This window comes from Podarcis cretensis (assembly GCF_951804945.1).
Source record: "Podarcis cretensis genome assembly, chromosome: 1".
Taxonomy (NCBI): domain Eukaryota; kingdom Metazoa; phylum Chordata; class Lepidosauria; order Squamata; family Lacertidae; genus Podarcis; species Podarcis cretensis.
The window spans coordinates 140769521-140788527 of record NC_137170.1 but is presented as its reverse complement, the minus strand read 5'-3'; the positions used below and the strand labels follow the sequence as shown (position 1 = coordinate 140788527).

Sequence of the window (19007 nt, the reverse complement as noted above, 5' to 3'; positions counted from 1 at the left end):
AGATTCTGGTACCTTGAAGAAAGGGCAGGAAAAATTGTGGCCTTCTAGATATTGTTGGATTACAACTGCCAACACCCCTGGCCAATATTGGCCAGGCAGACTCATGCTGATGGGAGTTGGAGTCCAAGAATATCAAGAAGCCCATTGGTTCCACAGCCCTGCTTTTAAGGCTTGCAGATAGAGGATAATTCCACTTGGTACAATTTCTCTTATCACTGACTTCCTGCGATGAGAAAAGCTGAACTTGGAAAAATGGTTACAGCAATCTCTCAAGTTCTGGACTAGGGAAACATACTTACTACCCAGTATACCCAACTATAGAGGATGCAAAGGGCATCTCCTAGCAGTAGGAATGTCAATGTATTCTGGCAGCCCTCAAGACAAAACACTATAAAGCTTTTTCCAGCGCTTTATTTCCATGCTGGGAAACGGTTCGTTTCTTGAATTAATTTCTTTCCATCTTTCTTTCTGCTTGCTTTATATCTGTTTTCTTTTAAATTTAGACATGACAGGTAATGTAAAACATAACAGCATAAATGTAAAAAACTATCGTAAGATAAATGTGAATTAAGTGCAATTCTGTTCTGAGGTTATTAAATGCTACCGTGATGTTCAATATCTTCTTTCTCTTTCTGTATTTTTAGATAGCCAGTGAATATATGCTTTACCTGAAACCTTTAAATGCACAGGAGCATGCCATGGGGTTGGGGGGAAATGGCAAGACCTCCCTGATAATAAAATGAGTAATATTCTTACTATTTTTTAAATTGAGATTTGTTTGGGGGGGCGGAACTAGACTCCTGGGGTCAGCATTTTTTCAGATTTTACTGCAAACCATCATTATTCTTGTGAATACCTTTGTGGGTCCATGAATTTGTGTCCAAGTGCTAAGCTCTTTTTAATTTGGTGAGATTCAATATTGGAATAAATTTGATGTACCTGTGCCAGGAAGGGGGGGAATGTTGATCCTCTAAATGTTGAAATGCAGCTCCTCTCATTCCTAGCCATTTGCTCTAGTGCCTAGCACTGATGGATGTTGGAGTCCTGCAACAGCTGGCAGGCCACAGGTTCCCCACCCCAGGCCTGTATTGTAGAACCCCCTAACTTCAGCAGCCCCCATCTACAGAGCTCTGCAAACCTCTGTTGACAAAGAAATTTGAACATGTGCTTAAATCAAGAGGCCTCTTAATCACATGTTTAACAAAGGCTATTTCAGCCAATAGGCTGTAACTGGGGACTTGATTTTATATTGCACATCTGTTACCCACCACTTCATTATGTTATTAAGGTGACACTTTGGGGAAACTTTGTAGTCACAGTCTCTGCTTCTAATGGATGTTAGAGAGTATGAAAAGTTAGAGCTGAGCTTCATGTGCAGAAAAAACACATGATATATTCCTCCCGGGGCTATGCTACTTCCCTGTGGAAGGGAAGAAACTGTGTATATTTGAATGCTCATGTTTCCGCATGCATGTTTGGGTTCATAAGTGTATACGTACCTATAATCTTAAACATACATGCAATTCAGAGCTTGTGATGTGATGTACCCATGTTATCTAAAGTGCTCACTTTGAGAAAATAGAACATCCCACATTGAAGGGTTTGTTTGGGTACCTTTCTGTCTCAGAAGCACCCTTTTAACATTTTTGGTAACCCACCAGATCTGCTGATTACAGTCTTAAGATACCAGCATAAAATTGGCTTTATGTGGTAGTCATTAATGTTAGTGCTGTCACTTTTCTGCTGGTTTTCATTTTGTATAAAATGAAAATTGATTGATCTCCAGGAATGTTAAGGCTCTCTAATGAATTTAACTGCCAGCTACCTCTTCTCTGTGTTAGTATTTCAAAGAGATGAAACATCTCCAGGTCATTGTGACTCAGTAGATCATGTTGCTCCGACTGCTACAGCTAGCAATTCATACTGTATTTCTGTTTTATAAAAATCTGTATAATATAGAAAATGATGGTTATAAAAATTAACCAAAAAGCTGATGTTTGTGCAGGATTCTCAAGCTATGATGCATATATGCTTATTGAGTAGTGTATGTTAATATATCATTCAAGCTTGCTTTTTCAAGTTAACAAACAACATTATTTCAAAAGTTTGTTTTCCCCCCAGCTGAACAGCCAAGTCAACCATTTTTATTCAAATCTCCCAAAATAAGAGGTTATAACAATCTAAGCAGAGTTAATCACTTTTAAAACCCTTTTGTTTTAATAGAAGAGTTAAATATCAGTAGGATTTTTATTATTCATAGCCAATGGCCATTAAAACATACATCACAAAAAACCAAGAAAGCTGAAGAATAAGTCAAACATACACACTTACAGATTTGCAGATTATCAAAACTTTAAAAATCAGTTGACGGTCAACAAATACAATGCAATATAATTTTAAGCGTGTTTATGCAGAAGCATGTCCCACTAAGCTCGCTCAGCGTGGAATTACTCTTTCTAGGTATTTTAGCCTGGCAGAATAGTCCTAGCTTTCCAAGTGGTCGCTGCTTTCTCAGCCGCAACACTGGGAGCAAATCAACATTACTTTTAAGTACCATTGCAGCTACGACAGTCTTTCTCCCAGCAACCACAGCATCAGCACTAACTCTCACCAATCACAGAGCAGCATGCTCATAGTACCTTGCCCTTAGCCAGGCGTGGACTAAGTCTGTGCTCACAATTTCAAGATAACATGCTCATGCAGCCATTCAGCACCCTGCAAACAGAAGACGCTGCTCACCAGACAGAAGGATACAGTGCCTTTCCAGGCAGCATAAACAGAATGTGGGAATGTACTGTAAATCTTTTTCATTGAAATAAGTGGAACTTCAGATTGTTTAACTTTGGCAGTATCATGCATATAGTCCAAGACGCTGTGTGCTTCACCATTAATGGGTAATCATAATTCGAATGTGCTGCAAGGTATCTATGTATTGTGTGTGATTTTATTTTATTTTATTTTATTATTATTTTTGTAGAAAAGGACTGGAGGGTTGTCAACAAACATGTTCAGCCAATGCTCATTTCTTTTTCTGTCTCGAAACAACTTGCTTTCTTATTTGTATGGTGAATTAATCTATATTTAGGGTTATGATCAACTAACTTTTACTCAGAGCGTACTATTGAAATTAATGATAACTAAATTAGTCCCATTTATATCATTGTGGGATTACTCTGTGTCTATAGCTTTGAAAACTGCATGCAGTGAGCATGAGCCACAGGCATCTCAGGACTCCATTGCCCATTGTGACAGAGGTAGTCCCATTCTCCTCAGTGTCAGGGATTGTTGCATACATTCAGCATTGAGGCATTTTTCAGTACTGATGAAAACACACCCATCTATTCATGTCCTTCTCCATTAGTGCCTCATACTCCCTGTGCATGCGAGTGCGCATGCATACACACATGGGCCCCAGGTCAAAGGGAATGCCTGTGAAAAGCTTTGCTATAAAGGAAGTGCAACTGTTGTAGTCTTATTTGCCATTTGTCCTTTCTTCATGTTCCCACACCTGCAGAACACACAGTATCCCCACTTAACCCATGTGCCATAACCCATACCTCTGCCATGGATTGAATTTGGGTTGGGATTTATGAGAAGTAGACACAGGTGGGTTATTGATTTGCATCATTAGAAGCATTTGGGAACATGCTTCTGCTTAGCGTGGAATTTGGATTGAGCACAGGAAACGAGACTTTCTTTCCCCACATTCCTTTCCCCACAGCATTTTGATGGTGGTAATTTCATCAGCAGGTTGCATAGTCCAGAGTAGGAGGGTGAGTTCCTTCAGTCATCCCGGGGTGGGAAATCACAGTGTAGCAGACATGACAAAGGTAGATGTGGCCAACCAAGCAGCAAACACAAATTAGAGAGACAGAGAGAGGTTTGTAAGGCAAATCTGTTTCAGAAGAGGGAAGGATTTGCTGCTGCAGCTTTCATTGTTCTATTTTGATAACTTGCTTCACCTACATAAAAGAATGAGTGGGTCTGTTTGCACAGCACTAGGAGGTAAGAAACCTAATTCGATTTTATTAAAACTATTTTGTGCATTGAGAATACTATAATTTATAATTTATGTCTTTGAGGAAGGATTTTGAGACCAGTGAGTGTTTTACAAATTGATAAGAGCTATTTTTTTCTAAAAGAATTAACACTGATTAGAATGTATTCTGATCTCCCCCCAGCCCCCTGCACCCCACCCTGCTGGCAACAGATATCCAGCAGCTTGAATTTAAAAATGCTTTCTATAAAAATATTTCTCTGCTAGCTAGGCTTCAATCATTAGGCTGTACCAGGACAGCCCCAATTCATTTCAAAGAGTCTTGCTACAGCATATATTTTAAAGAGTACCTACTACAATGGACAAAAGAGCTGTATGATTTATTTATTTTTTTGTTACAACAATTAAAATATAACGCATTCAGATGTACTTCCAGTACATTTTCATTCTTCAGCAATTATGCCATATGGTGGAGGTCTTAAGTAGCAATATATGACCTTGAAAATTTAACATTATAAAGCAAACTAAAGAGAGGCACAAATCGAGACCCCTTCATTGTGTTGCTATTTTGCTGCATTTTAGGCTAATTCATACAATTTAATTTGATTGTCGTAATCATGCCATTCTGGGCCATGGCAAAGCATCATTGGGTCTCGCATCATTCATTGAACTGTATCTCCCATGTAGATTACTCCAGCTAGGAGTAGGAATAAGCTTTCATACATGAAGGATTGCTTGCTACCTCCTGGGGGGAACAGTCTTGGAATCAGGATGTCTGTCAAAAAGGATTGGAAGCAGTGAGGGAAGAGTAGTTTGGACTGGGCTAACCTACATACTACATAAGTGGTACTGGAAGTCTCTAAAAGGAAAGGCAAGCCACACAGGCATTTTTTGGGTGGGCTAGAACATCTTAACTAAAGCACCTTTCTCAGCTATCTGCTTAAGAATTCATATACCTTCAGCACCATTCCAATGGAGCTGGCATTGACCCAGGACTTTGGGGTTATGCCCACAGATTGGTTTGCAGGCAGCTTCTCCATATACTTGCCCTGCAGTGAGTCCTTTTGCAAATTCAGCTTTTACTTCTTTTAAAAGAAGTTAAGTTCTAATTCTCTGCATAGGAAACATGGATGGGGAGACTAATTTTAAAAAGTGTGAAAAGTTGGGGAGAAAGCTGGCACTCCCTTAGAAGTGAAAACACATAACTTTGTGTGTGCGGACTAGCAGAGGATGAGCAACTCTCTGTGCAGCAACATCTCTTTCCACCTTTTATTCTGGTACAGACACGTACATAAAGAGCAAATGGAAGAGCATTTGCTTTTACTGCTTCGTGTAAAAGCCGTTGACCAGTTAAGGTAATGACATCCTAAAGTGAAATTATATACTTGTGTTGTGTTTAGAATGAAAATACATTTGTGGGGGTGGATGAGGGAGTGAAGAAATCTGAATCATAGAATCATAGAATCATAGAGTTGGAAGAGACCACAAGGGCCATCGAGTCCAACCCCCTGCGAAGCAGGAAGCACCATCAGAGCACTCCTGACATATGGTTGTCAAGCCTCTGCTTAAAGACCTCCAAAGAAGGAGACTCCACCACACTCCTTGGCAGCAAATTCCACTGTCAAACAGCTCTTACTGTCAGGAAGTTCTTCCTAATGTTTAGGTGGAATCTTCTTTCTTGTAGTTTGGAACCATTGCTCCGTGTCCGCTTCTCTGGAGCAGCAGAACAACCTTTCTCCCTCCTCTATGTGACATCCTTTTATATATTTGAACATGGCTATCATATCACCCCTTAACCTCCTCTTCTCCAGGCTAAACATGCCCAGCTCCCTTAGCTTTTGCATTGTGTGTTAGCAATAAGTGGAGGAAGTTGAAATGTGAAAATAATAATTTTTGTAGGTTTTTTGTATGTTGGAGCAAATCCTGGACAGTAAGCTACAAAGGAAGATCAGCTGAAGAGGACCTCTGCTGAATACAGCATTCAACCAGATACCAACTTTCAAGCTTTGTGGATGCTTAGTCAAGCTTTCTTTCTAGTCTTCCCAAAAGCAAAGCGTGACATACAGTGGTGCCCTGCAAGACGAATGCCTTGCAAGACGGAAAACCCGCTAGACGAAAGGGTTTTCCGTTTTGGAGGTGCTTCACAAAACGAATTTCCTATGGGCTTGCTTTGCATGACGAAAATGTATTGCGAGTTCCTGCAGGTTTTTTCCCCTTTCCCCCCCTTTTTCTAAGCCGCTAAGCCGCTAAAAGCCGCTAATAGCGCTAATCCGCTAAGCCATCAATGGGCTTGCTTCGCAAGACGAAAAAACCGCTAGACGAAGAGACTCGCAGAACGGATTAATTTCGTCTTGCGAGGCACCACTGTAATGAGTTTACTTGTACCACTGTTCAGTAAGAGGAGATTGTGATGCTTAACCTCTTTGTTGAAGTGAATTTGTTTGTTATCTTAAAAGAAAAATAATTCATTTGTGGCTCCTTATATACTGCCTGTTTTTTGTCAGTGGCTAAGACAGTTCTTGGGTTATAATAGTCTGGAATAAGTAGGAACCCCTATATGGTATGTGTCTGCAGTACATAAAGTTATCATTCAGTAGAGGAAGGTGCAGGGTCTGATTATAAGAGCAACTCTTTAAAAAGATACTCCTAGGGGCCATACCTGATGTGATGGATGCAGTTACATTTGCTGTTCAGATGTCTGCCTGTACAAATATAAAGTAATGGGTGGAAGTCAAACCTTTGCACCAGAGAGCTATACGAGTGATGGAAACTCAACTGGAATTGAACCAGGATGGGGAGAGGTGTGGCTGAAGTGATGGAGCAGAGAAAGGTAAAACAAGGAAAGGATCTTGTTCCCATCACCAACATGCGCCTCATTTGCTAGCACTGTAGCCCGCATATTCACCAAACTCACATGACCAAATGGGCAAACTTGGGAACAGACATATGTGATTGTTCCTATCACTATACTTTGGCCTGAGGTGGTAGGTTGGAGAAGTTTCCTAAGAGAGGGCAAGCAGTGATGTTTGTTTCCTTGGATTGCAAACATGCCCTGGCTGCATACATTAACTTCATTATTCTTTGGTGATTAGACAACATTTTTGCTTACTGGTGGGATGATGAAATGATACCCAAAAGTTTCAAACCCGTATTTCAACAAATCATAAAAAGATTCTTCTGGATTTGGTTTTTTGTTTGTTTGTTTGCTTTATGTTTTTTTTAAATAATATTTATTAACATTTTAAAGACTGCAAAAGAAAGACAAAGAAGTAAACAAAACAATACAATACAATACAAAAACAAAAACACCACACAACACCAACCCCAAACATTAAATTATTTTTTTTTAATAATATTTATTAAAGTTTTGAAAGTTACAGAAAGGAAAAAGAAAAAAAGTTAAACATAACAAAACCATACAATACAATATAGAAAGAAAAATATTACATATGCATAACAAAAATAAAACAAAAACAATTAAAAAAGAAAAAGAAAAAAGAAACACAACCTATACTTTCAATTATTATTATTTTTTAATAAATTTTTATTAAGATTTTAAAGGTTACAGAAAAAACTAAAAAGAAAACAATAAAAAAAGAAAAAACAGTACATATAAAAACAAATCATCAAAAAGAAGTAAAAAACAAGTCAAACCTTTAACTCACTTACTTACATTCACTTATTTCCTTGACTTCCTCACGCCTCCCATTTTTGTATTCTAATTCAATTAGATATTCCAGCAAATCCTTCCAACTTTGTTTTTATCCTAATAATTTATCTTAACATACTATAATTCCCCTCTTTTTATTCTAATTCATATAGATATTTCAACAAATCCTTCATCTTATTTTTATCCTTATATCTTATCGTAATATACTATAATTTTCCATTCTTTCTTTCACCAAATAGCCATCCACTTTTACTTTATTTAATCTTATTTCTCATTAAAACTTATATATCTGTATTATTCTTAAGACGTTTCCCCTAGGGTCAAAAAAGATTCCATTCCACGATTTTCCCATCTCTCATTAAAAGAAAAAAAAAAAACACAAATTATATTATATACACTTTAAATTCCCAATTTTCTTCCACCAGATCCCCTCCCCGGTTTCGGCCCCTAGCAATAGTTCCATCAATCTCGGGAAACCATCAACCCGGAGATCTTAAGTCCGGGGCTCTTAAGTCTCTTTCATGTCCCCTCTGCCGGTCTTTTTGATAATCATTGGTGTTGAAAACCAGATCTCAGGGAGGCTCCAACCCAACGGTAATCATATTCCTTCCTGCCAAACTTCCATAGTTAAAAATAGGGCCTATAGGATATTCCAAATCTTGTTTCACACTCCTTTCAAATCCAAAGGCCCCCGAAGCTCCAACCTCCACCTGGCTCAGATTTGTATCCCAAAGGTCATTTGATCTCCACATAGGGTGATCTCTCCATCTTTCATTTTCCAGACCAAGCCAGGCTTCCATCTCCAAAAATTTGCTTCTCCTAGTTGCCATCATGTAAGGCCTCAAATTGTAGTCCACCATTTGCCTCTGTAGGGTTACGGCTCCCCCTTTCATCACTTTAATCACAACATGATTCTCCTTCTCAAATTTTTCAATTTGTTCAGTTGGAAGAGGTTCCTGTGCCGAGTTCTTGTCAACTTCTTTACTAATACCCACTTTTGTTCCCAAGATTACAACATTAGTAGCCATAACATTTATCTGGTCTTGCAGCTTTCCCAAGAGATAAAATGTCCTGTTCAGTTCACACTCGATTTCCTTCCCGACCGCCATCCTTAAACAGTCCAAGGTCAAAAACTGGTTTCTCAGGGCTTTTATCTTTAAAAGCAATTTCCCAGCTGCTTCCTTACGACAATAATGTCATGTATAATGAGATAAGAATCCAATGTCTTTGTTCAGACCAGGTCTATCCATGGTTTTAAGTTTGGTAATAAGTTGCAATTCAGCAGCTTCTCTTTGCAGTCTATTTCTGAAATTCCTTTGTAATAGAACAGCTACTTTGAGATCTTGTATAGAATGTCCTGGGAGATTGAAGTGTTCTCCTATATACATTCATTATACATGACAAAGCCATTTTTCACCTTCTCACCCCTTGCTTTTTCCTGTAAGACCTATTGCAGTCGTTAAGAGTCGTCAACAGGCTCATCACAGCTATCTGCCAATCACCCAATCCCACCACCCTTCTGAGTAATACCCCTCCCCACCTTCTCACTATATAGAAGGGTCTGGTGACTTCTGTTTCAGTGTATCTGAAGAAGTGTGCATGCACACGAAAGCTCATACCAAGAACTAACTTAGTTGGTCTTTAAGGTGCCACTGGAAGGAATTTTTTTATTTTGTTTTGACTATGGCAGACCAACACGGCTACCTATCAGTTTCTGAATAGTTTCTATATTGGTGTTCACTTTTTGTCCCAAATTGTCAATTTTGGTAGTTACCACATCCACCTTTTTGTGAAGCTGCTCCAGTGAATCACTTATCTTACATAATACAACCACTAAGGCCTCTTCTGTCAACATTCTTAACCGATTCAAGGTCCCCAGAATCTCACAGGTTTTTATCTTGCAGCTGGAAATTCCCCCAGCTCAACTCTTGTGACAGTTTCAAAAGCTTCCTCTAGAGGGAAACAGTTCCTCTAGAGGGAAACAGTTTCTATTTGTATTAGTCCTTTTAAACTCAATTCAAACAATAAAGTTAGTTTCAATTTTCTGTTACTTTTACTCCTTTTTAAACGCAGACGGAGACCATGGAAACAATGTATTACTCTTATTTAACTAACTGTCAGTGAACGTTCTAAACACGGTCAGTCCTGTTGGCAGCCCGTTTCCAGGATCGGAGCAGTGGTATATTAACTCTGTTTGCTCTCTCCTGCAGGTATACTCAGTCCAAAACTTTCCCCCCTCTTCTCCTGCCACCAAGGGGGGTTTAGTATTTTTTACTGATGGAAATTTAGTCCTTTACAATAGGCTTTCCAAGACTTCAGCTTGCATCCTCATTGCTTCAATCTATTTACAAAAGGGGAAGGCGGACTTCCTGTTTTAGACCTCCCCGTTTCAGCACCAAATTAAGACGTTTAAAAATCCAACTACTCACGGGTAGTTGCTTTAAGATCAAATTGTCCACAGGAAAAAGTCAGCGCTCTCCGGCAACAGCTATGCGGCTTCGCTCCGTGGAAGAAGCAGTCAATTCGAAGCACCACGCCACTCACCCCACGTCGCTCCGGATCCCCGAAACCGGGTTTCCCCGCGAGTAGGGGAGGCGCAAAAGGTGCCAGCCGAATCCCACATTCACAGGCTTCACCGGCCTGTGATTTCTAGTGGGTCTCCGCCTTTGCCGTGGCGGCCAGACCCGGATTCCTACGAAGCAAATTCCTCCCGATCAGAGGAATTCCGCCATTACCGGAGGCGCTAACCCGGAAGTCCATCTGTTTGTTTGCTTTATGGAGGGGAGACCTATTTTATTCTGCCTTGCTTGCTGATGAATGTCTAGTTTTGTCCCAGTTTCTTTTACTTTTACTATATAATGTGGTTCTGACACATACTGTGGCAAATTTGACTCATATCTAGAATATCCTTAATCACTTAGGTGTTTGGAACAAAGTGCTTGTTTTGGCTATTGGGTTCATTTGCATTGTGGAAAGACATGGACTACTCTTCCTGTAGGCACCACAGAAAACATAATAAATGCATTCAAGTTGACCAATGCATTAAATGTGTGTATTGTGCCTTTGAGATGACATTGAGCTTAGCATGGTTGTTTCCTTTCATCCCATGATGTTGCATCAGTGTCCAGTACGTGTCTGCCTGTTTCCATTCTGTCTTGTGTTATGTCCTTCTGTCTCTTCAAGTTCTCTGTGCAGTTTCTTCCTGTGTGTCTGTCTGTAGATGAAGGAGCTGAGGATGAGGTGGGACCTCTTCGCAGCAGCTCATGGCATGGGCCAGCTGCCACAGGGGAGAGGCGTAAGTTCCTTGCCCCTTCCATTTCAGTGTCTGTGCCTGATGATGAGCCCTACAATTCAGATGAGGAGTACTATGAACACCCTTTGTTCATCTCCAAATGGACTGAAGCTAGTGGACCTCCCAGTGCCACAGCCCAAAGTGCAGAGGCCTTTTTAGGCTATGAAGAAGGTGAACAAAGCATGGTCCCACTCTTCCTCCTCTCCTCTACCCTGCCATGCCACATTCATTTCATCATTTGTGTCCAGGGCTGTCAGGTGTCAGGTTTAGTCCTAAAGTTTCAGAGTTTTATCCTCTACCTTCTCAGGGTCTTCAGGTCTGAGACCAGAATCAAAGGGAAAGGCTATTTTAAGCTTGGCTTGGCAGCTTTTGCTACAACCTCATGTCCATCATGGTTTTTTTTGTGTGCTCCCCCCCCCTTTTTTTTCTTTGAACAGCAGACCTCCATGACACACCACAAATGGCTTTTGAAAGTCTCTTCATTTTCCAAAATAGGTTTCTTTGCAGTACATTGTGGAGTGGAGATGTGGAGTTCCTGGTCTGGCTCTTTGGATTCCATTCTATGCCCCATTCAAAAAGTTTAGGCACTTGCAACATTAAAATCTCCTTGCTGCTCCATAGTTCTTTCAAATACAGTAGTGTATTATTGATGGGGACAGATTGTTGAAACACCACACCCTGTGATTCCAGTCTCAAGGAGTGGGGCTGAAAACATAGCATTTTTCTCCTGGCAAGTGAAACTGACCAGGACAAATTTTGGGACATTTCTGAATTTATTTCTGGGGTGATCTATGGATTTTGCTTTAGTGGAGTGGGTTAATATAATTTTGTCTAGCTAAAACAGACTTGTATTACATATTCAAACATTATTTGAAGAAATAACAGCATTTAAAGAAATAGACAAAATCAAGAAATAGACAAAATCAAGGAGACTTTGACAAGTATAATTACTTTTGACTTTCTGAAATTTAAAAGAAAAGTCGGAGAGAGATTCCATTTAAATTAATAGTGCAAGGCTAAGGAGTAAATCTTACACAAATCTGGAGTAGAGTCCTTAAGATGGTTGGATGGTACCTTGTATGCCTCCTTCCAGGAACTCCTGCAGCCAAGCTGGTGCCAAACATATTGCTCTGCTTTCCTTTGGACCACATCAGTGAGGCCGACCTGAGTGTCTTGTTATCTGGACAGCCTGGGGCCTCCATACACACTTGCCAGGCTTGTACCCCAGGGAGGTCATTTTGGTGCTGGTAACACCCCCGGAGGTGTACTCCATTTCCTCAAGACAAACCAATGCCAACAGCAATGTTCCAACATAGATTTTGCAAGACCCAGCTCCAGAGTTCACCTGTGGTGCTCTATAGTCACCCACTTTGGACATAACAACGAATAAGCCATGGCTTGCATGTTCCCCATTCCATGTGCAAAGGGAAGAGATTCTGTTGCTTTGGGGGAACAAATCATGGTTTGTTACTACATCTGAACGCAGCAGACAGTGGCTTCTTCAAACCACATTTATGTTAACAAGGCAGGCTATCAAGCTTCATTTTTGTCATTTTGCATTGTATTCTGTACTTGTCTTAGCATGCTGATCAGCACCTATAAGGGCTTCCCTTAGACAGAACTGCTTTGTTCCTTGTTCCTTTTTCACAGCATGGAGCTCTGCCTCCAATGAAGTTCTAACTGGCAAAATGAGGACAATTCTGTATATCTCGTGTGGTTCTGCTCAATCTTAAGTATAGAGTCCATCCTGCAAAGAGCCTTTATCATTAAGTAAAGGGTGGCAGAAAATACTTCATGAGTTAATACAAGCGAAATCAATTTCCTTTTTAGCTTTTCTTTGGTTATGAAAAATCTCTTCTTTTATTCTTCCTGAATTCCTTTGTAGTACATCTATGGTTTAAATAACTTTGCTGTATATTGCTGAATTGAAGGTAAGCTTGTTGAGTGCACAGCAGTGCATGCAAAGCCTCTAAACTGAGCCCTAAAGGTGTGGCAATGATCTGTCTCTAGAGAGAGCCATAACTTCTCACATTGCTGCCTCTTGTGCCAAATAAGAATGCATGTTTCAGTGATTTACAAAGCAACCCTATTCATACCTACTCATGTATTGAGTTGAATGGGGCTTACCCCTGGGTCACTATGACTAGGGTTGTAGCTTATTCAATGCTACAGTATTGTTACTTCAAAAGGGCAGAATGGGTTTGAGTATTTTTAAGCACCAGGCGAATATGTGTTTATTCTATTTAATTTAAAATATTTGTACCTCACCTTTCCATCCACCAGGATCCACAAAGCGATTTTAAACAGCAGTTTAAAAGGAGTTATCAAAACATAAAACAGCAATAAAATAGCAACATAAGCAATAAAGCCAATGCCAAAGCAGCAAGAAAGCAACCATTATCACAGGAGCCAAGCAAGTTTCCCTCTGGGAGGAGTTGTATTCTAGGCACCAATATTGAGAAGGCCCTTTCCTGAATAGGCATTATCCATTAGATGACCGGGGGGGGGGGGGGGGGCAGACACGGAGCCTCTGAAGATGACCTTTGTTCACGAGTCGGTTCATTCTAAAGAAGGTGGTTTGAGGCATCCCAGTCCCAGGCTACACAGAGCTTTAAAAGTCAAAACCAAAACCTTAGATTGAGCCTTAAAACAAACTAGTTACATTTTCTAGAGCTTTCAGATGCAGCCCAATGTAATGCATATTACAGTAATCAAAAGGGCAATGTATTTTGTTTGACTATTTATTAGTCTTTTTCAAAACCATCAATCACCACCACACATCTCCATTATCATAGATAACAATTTCTTTCCTACAGTCGTTTCCACCTTGGGAACAATAAAACATTTTCAGCTTTATTTTATTACTGTGGCTTGCCCCAAAAGCATGGGCTATGCATACCATTTGGCAATTAGGAGTGCTCTGCAGGTTTGCAGACTCCTGGCCTTATCTCCTCTTTCTTTCTTTTCAGCTTCACACGCCCCTTTCCTTTTCCTTCCTTGGTTAGCATCAAGACTGAATTGACATAGCCATAGGTAACACTACCCATAGTTAGATTCTAAACTAGAAATTGAGACCAGGATTAGAAAGTTGTCTCTGGTTCTAAAGCTAATTATGGTTAGCGGTTATTGTAACTATTCCAGTTCAGATATAACAGTGAACCACTGCTAACTCTAACTAGAGAAGGGAGGGAGAAGTATGAGGGAAAGGAGCATGGAAGCTGTTTACCAAACCATGGTTTGACAGTCAAGAACGGATGATGTTTGAATCAGACCAATTTTCAGCACAAAAAAGAAGACATTCAGCATTACAAATGGCATTGTCAGCCATAACAATAAAAAAAAAAATAATGCAAGCTCACTCTGCTTCATGGTACTAAAAATGTGGTAACAGCTAAGGTGACACAAATGTATAAATTCTGTGTAGAGCTGAAAATGTTGTACATGGGCAACCAGTTTAATGTGTGCATCTTGTGTGTGTGTCTTGGTGTCGCCTCATTTTTCCATCCTTTCCCCCTTCTGTTCTGTCAAAGAAGAAGAAGAAGAAGACACAGTTAAAGGTCCAGTGGCTGATGAACCCAAACCTGCTGTTCCGCTTGGTGAGGAATGTGAGAAAATGAGTGATCCTGCTGAGCCTTTGCAACAGGCAGAGGGCTCCAAAGAGGCCCAGCAGGACTCCATTTCTGAAGACCAAGTGGCACGTAATGGGGAAAATGTCACCCTAGTTGAGGAGGAACCCTTGAAAGCCAAAATGCCTTCCTTGGGTGAGGAAGGTGTGTCCTCCTTAGGGACCTGCATGTGTTGGCTGCATTTGAGCTGTTCTCAAGCTTCCTCCACTCTGCTCCATTTACTCTTTCCCCCATTTAATACCCTCATGATTAATGCTCTTGTTATTATGCTTTGAGGAGTGCATAACAGGCAAGCGAACTGTGCAAATGCTGTGTGATGATGACATGGTTTCCCACCACTGCAGCTGATTCCTGACTTTCCCCCCTAACCATGACACAGTATGCTATGCAGCCAAGCTGATATATCACAAAACCTTCCCTCCCTCTTCATCACAGATGTGTTTGCCAGTCACATTGCTGATCTGTGTATATATTTTTTACTTTTTGTTTTTGATGCAGAGGTTCATCTGCTTTTCATTTCAAGAAACCAGCTGATTAACCTTGACTATGACATAAAGAGGCTTAAATTGTACTGATGTCTTTTGTTTGCAGTGTGCAGTGTATTTTTGCTTGTGCTTCAGTACATTCTGGCTCAATTTCTCCAAGGCTGCTGCTTTTTATGTCATATCTTTGCCATTCATTGCAGTCCACCTTGACCCTCCTTAGCCATTGCCAGAATTTTTTGTTTTCATCTTTGTTACCTTTCTTACAAGTTGATGCTGAAAATTGAAAACCCAGTGCGGGAAGAAAATTTGCATGGATTCCTGTGATATTTTGGAAACCAGAATGAAGAGCAAGATTAGACATTGAGGGTGAAATCCTGTGTTACCGAGTCAAACAAATCATAATGAAGCTCTTCTACTTGAGGAAAAACTAAATACAAGTTCAGAGTTTGACCTCCTAATGAAATCTGTTAACCCTGTTAACCAGATTAGGCTGTGATCCAGAGTATACTCATATTCTCAAGCACTTCCACAAATAATCAGATTCAGCCTAACTTTTAATGGAATATTTGTGGAAAGTTTGATTAAGAGTGAAATGATTGAACACTAAGAATAAAAGTTGCTGAAGAAAAATCAGCTTATGACCTTTTAGACGAGGATGTCAGCATACGTTCTGTAGTACCAATCTAGACTAGATATAGAAGTGTTAATAGCAATGGGAGCTGTGGGGAAGGATTGGATTGGGATTGCAGCAGTGGAACTTCACTCTGATATAATTCCTATTAAACCCCACCCCTTCCAAGCTATTTCCCTGCAGGTCAGATAGCACCTATTGGAGTCAGGGGTCTCAACTCGAAGATCCTCTCAACAGCTGCTATTCACACTTTTTAAAAAAATCACAGAAGATCCTTTTTATGGGTGATCTGATACACAGTACATATAACATTATTTCTGTCAAAATCTCTCACAAATAACTCCCATTAAAACTTAAGTCATAGACTAAAAAAATGAATTCTCTAATTGACCAGTAACTGGTTGAAAAAGAGTTCCCAGAGGGCAGGAATAAAATGACAACTTTTACGATGAAGTAAATAAATAGTGTGTAATCTGCCCTGGTCCAATGTTCTGCCTTAGGAATGAGTATAGTTTCACCTGTAAAAATCTTTAAGTCAGGGCACATAGGAAGGAATTCAATGTCATATTATTAGTACTGTTCCATCAGTACAATAATGTCTATTGCTAGACAAAACAACCTCTCCTTGTTTTCCCACCATGGAAAGAGCTTTTTAACCCACCTGCCTTGCTTGCTGGGCTCAGAAAGTTTATGAGAAGGCTCCCACAAGATCCTGTAGGAGACTTGCAGGGCTTTCCCAGAACCCAGAAAACAAGGCAGGGAGCTTAAAATCTCATCTTTCATGGGGAGGGGGCAGAGTGTAAGGCCCATTCAACATTGGCTTCAAACAAGTAGGGATGCTCACATGGGGCCATTTGTGGTGTAGGGTCATTCTGGCTTTGTGCAATTTTGCTTATACGTGCAATAGCCAGAAATGTAACCCTCATGTGAGATGAGCTCTTACCTGTGCTATCTATCTATCTATCTATTTAGAAAATACTTAAGAGATGGAGGCTAGACTTGATAGATGTATACAGCATTAAACACAAACTTAGAGAACTTGAGTAGAGAGAAACGATCCTCTCTTTCACATTAAAATCGATCAGAGACGTTAAATGAGCAGCAGTTTAAGGTCAAATTACACAACTGTAGTCCTGTGCCGGAATCATAATTTACAGAATTAACTAACACAGAATATGATGAGGACCATTGTCTTGGATGGCTTCCTCCCCGCATATAAACCTGTTCAGAGAGAGCAGGTTGCTCAGTAGCAACTAGTTGCGTTAGCTAAAAGTTAGCCCTCCGAAAACAGCATACCTTTGTTCACCAGGTGCTGAGCACCGTCACCATGATGCCTGGCTTGTGAGCTTCCAGAGGCACCAGGCTGGCTGCTTTTAGAGCCAGAATTTGGGATGAAGGTGTTTCCAAGCAAGGGGATTTATATGAACTGTGAAGCATATAGTGCACTTAGCTAGGGGGATTAGGGGCTTCCAAGCTTGTTCAAATGAAACAACTGCTCTGCTAAAGGACAGCTGTTTCCCAATTTGGAACAGGTTCTCTGGATCACAGCCGTAGTGTGGATCACAGTTCTTAACAGGTTTATCTCAGTCTCTCACAGTGCCTAATCTGATGTAAGAATGTTGATCATTAAAAATAGTGGCAGTGTTGCAAAATGATCATTTGTGGGAAATGAAGCAATACCAAATATTTCCATAGAAATATGTGACTGTTGAGGGACGGTGGCACTGTGGGTTAAACCACAGAGCCTAGGACTGCCGATCAGAAGGTCGGCAGTTCGAATGCCCGCGACGGGGTGAGCTCCCGTTGTTTGGTCCCTGCTCCTGCTAACCTAGCAGTTCGAAAGCACGTCAAAGTGCAAGTAGATAAATAGGTACCGTTCCGGCGGGAAGGTAAACGGCCTTTCCATGTGCTGCTCTGGTTCGCCAGAAGTGGCTTAGACATGCTGGCCACATGACCCGGAAGCTGTCTGCGGACAAACACTGGCTCCCTCGGCCTATAGAGCTAGATGAGTGCGCAACCCCAGAGTCGGTCACGACTGGACTTAATGGTCAGGGGTCCCTTTACCTTTTATGGGACTGTTGATCGGGATGAATTGTTTTTCAATTTCCTGTTCCTGGGTTTAGAAGGATACCAAGAACAATCCTAGACATGCTTACTCAGAAGTAAGCTTGCTGAATTCAGTGGGGTTTACTCACAAGCAAGTGTGCACAGGATTGCAGTGTTAATGTTTATTCCTTTTGATACGGATTTCTTTTGAAACAAGTGGGATAAAAATTGTGCTGTATGCTGAGCTGAAATGGTTCCCACTGAAATAATTATATATGTTGAGAATACAGAATTTTGCCAAGCTTTTTCAGGACATTTTTAAAGACATGTGTAACCATGATTGTAATATGATGTTGTAGATTGCATTATGCAGGCCCTGTAATTGTCTGAGGAAACAAAGTCTTATTAAGCATGGCATATAATGTTTAGGAAAGGCATCACTATATAAAATGTTACCAAAGGATATAGGCAAATGAAGAATTACAATTTCCATGAGTTTTAAATAAGAAAATCTAAGGCTTGAGCTTTTCAGCAATGTGCTGGAAGCTGCAGTGGCACTGATTTTGTTTTGAATCAGTGGTAGATCGTCACATTTTATATTAACATCTGGATTTTGAAGACAGTATTTAATGTCTTTAATGACAGTAATCTGATTTTTAAAAATATATGAAAGGGGGGGGGGAATGTTCCTCCTGTAATAACTGAAAATTGGTGAATAAATTGCTTTGTAACTATTATTTGATTGAGCTCAAATAAAAGGAATCATATCATTAAATGGATTTAGAGGTTTGAATGTTAAATATAATGTACAGCCTATCACAAATATTATGCCTATGTATGACTGTAATTCAGAATTTATATCATTGAGTGATATCCATTGTCAGGCACAGAAGGACTGTTGAAATCAATAGATTTAAGTTTTTTAACTGATTTCAGTGGGTCTATTCTGAGGATGACTGACGTTGGATATCACCCATTGTACCATAAAGCGTAATAAGATGAAGCTGGGTTTATCTGTAGTGCAATGCTTGTGAGGAAACTGGCCTATGATTTTAAAAGCATAATAATTTGTCATTAAACTATAGGTAGGTTTGCGTGTATCACAGGAGTTATTATTAATACTTTAAATAAAGATTTGTCCCTCTAAAAGAGAGAAAAACCATCTGTTTAAAAAAGACCTCTAAAAAGGTACCATTGCATGTGACCCCCCTTTTTTTAACCACTCTGCCATGCCAAATAATGCTGTAAACTAGTCTGCTG

At 40.1% G+C, this 19007-nt stretch overlaps 1 protein-coding gene and 1 long non-coding RNA gene across 38 annotated transcripts in view; one reads left to right on the top strand and one right to left on the bottom strand.

Annotated features, from left to right (window-relative positions):
• LOC307220561 overlaps window positions 1-19007 on the bottom strand; it is a 320367-nt gene that overhangs the window by 182096 nt on the left and 119264 nt on the right. The gene's annotated exons all lie outside the window — the stretch shown is intronic.
• The window catches only part of MAP2 (microtubule associated protein 2), a 323285-nt gene that overhangs the window by 253720 nt on the left and 50558 nt on the right, over window positions 1-19007 (top strand). For 17 of the 37 annotated variants that reach the window (XM_079975430.1, XM_079975463.1, XM_079975460.1 and 14 more), the window contains one exon: window positions 14487-14729. The exons of 15 other annotated variants lie outside the window; for them this stretch is intronic. In XM_079975430.1, the coding sequence (XP_079831556.1) occupies window positions 14487-14729 (243 nt within the window). The remainder of the gene's footprint in view (window positions 1-14486; window positions 14730-19007) is intronic. 5 more of the 37 variants (XM_079975441.1, XM_079975435.1, XM_079975431.1 and 2 more) reach the window with 5 other exon arrangements.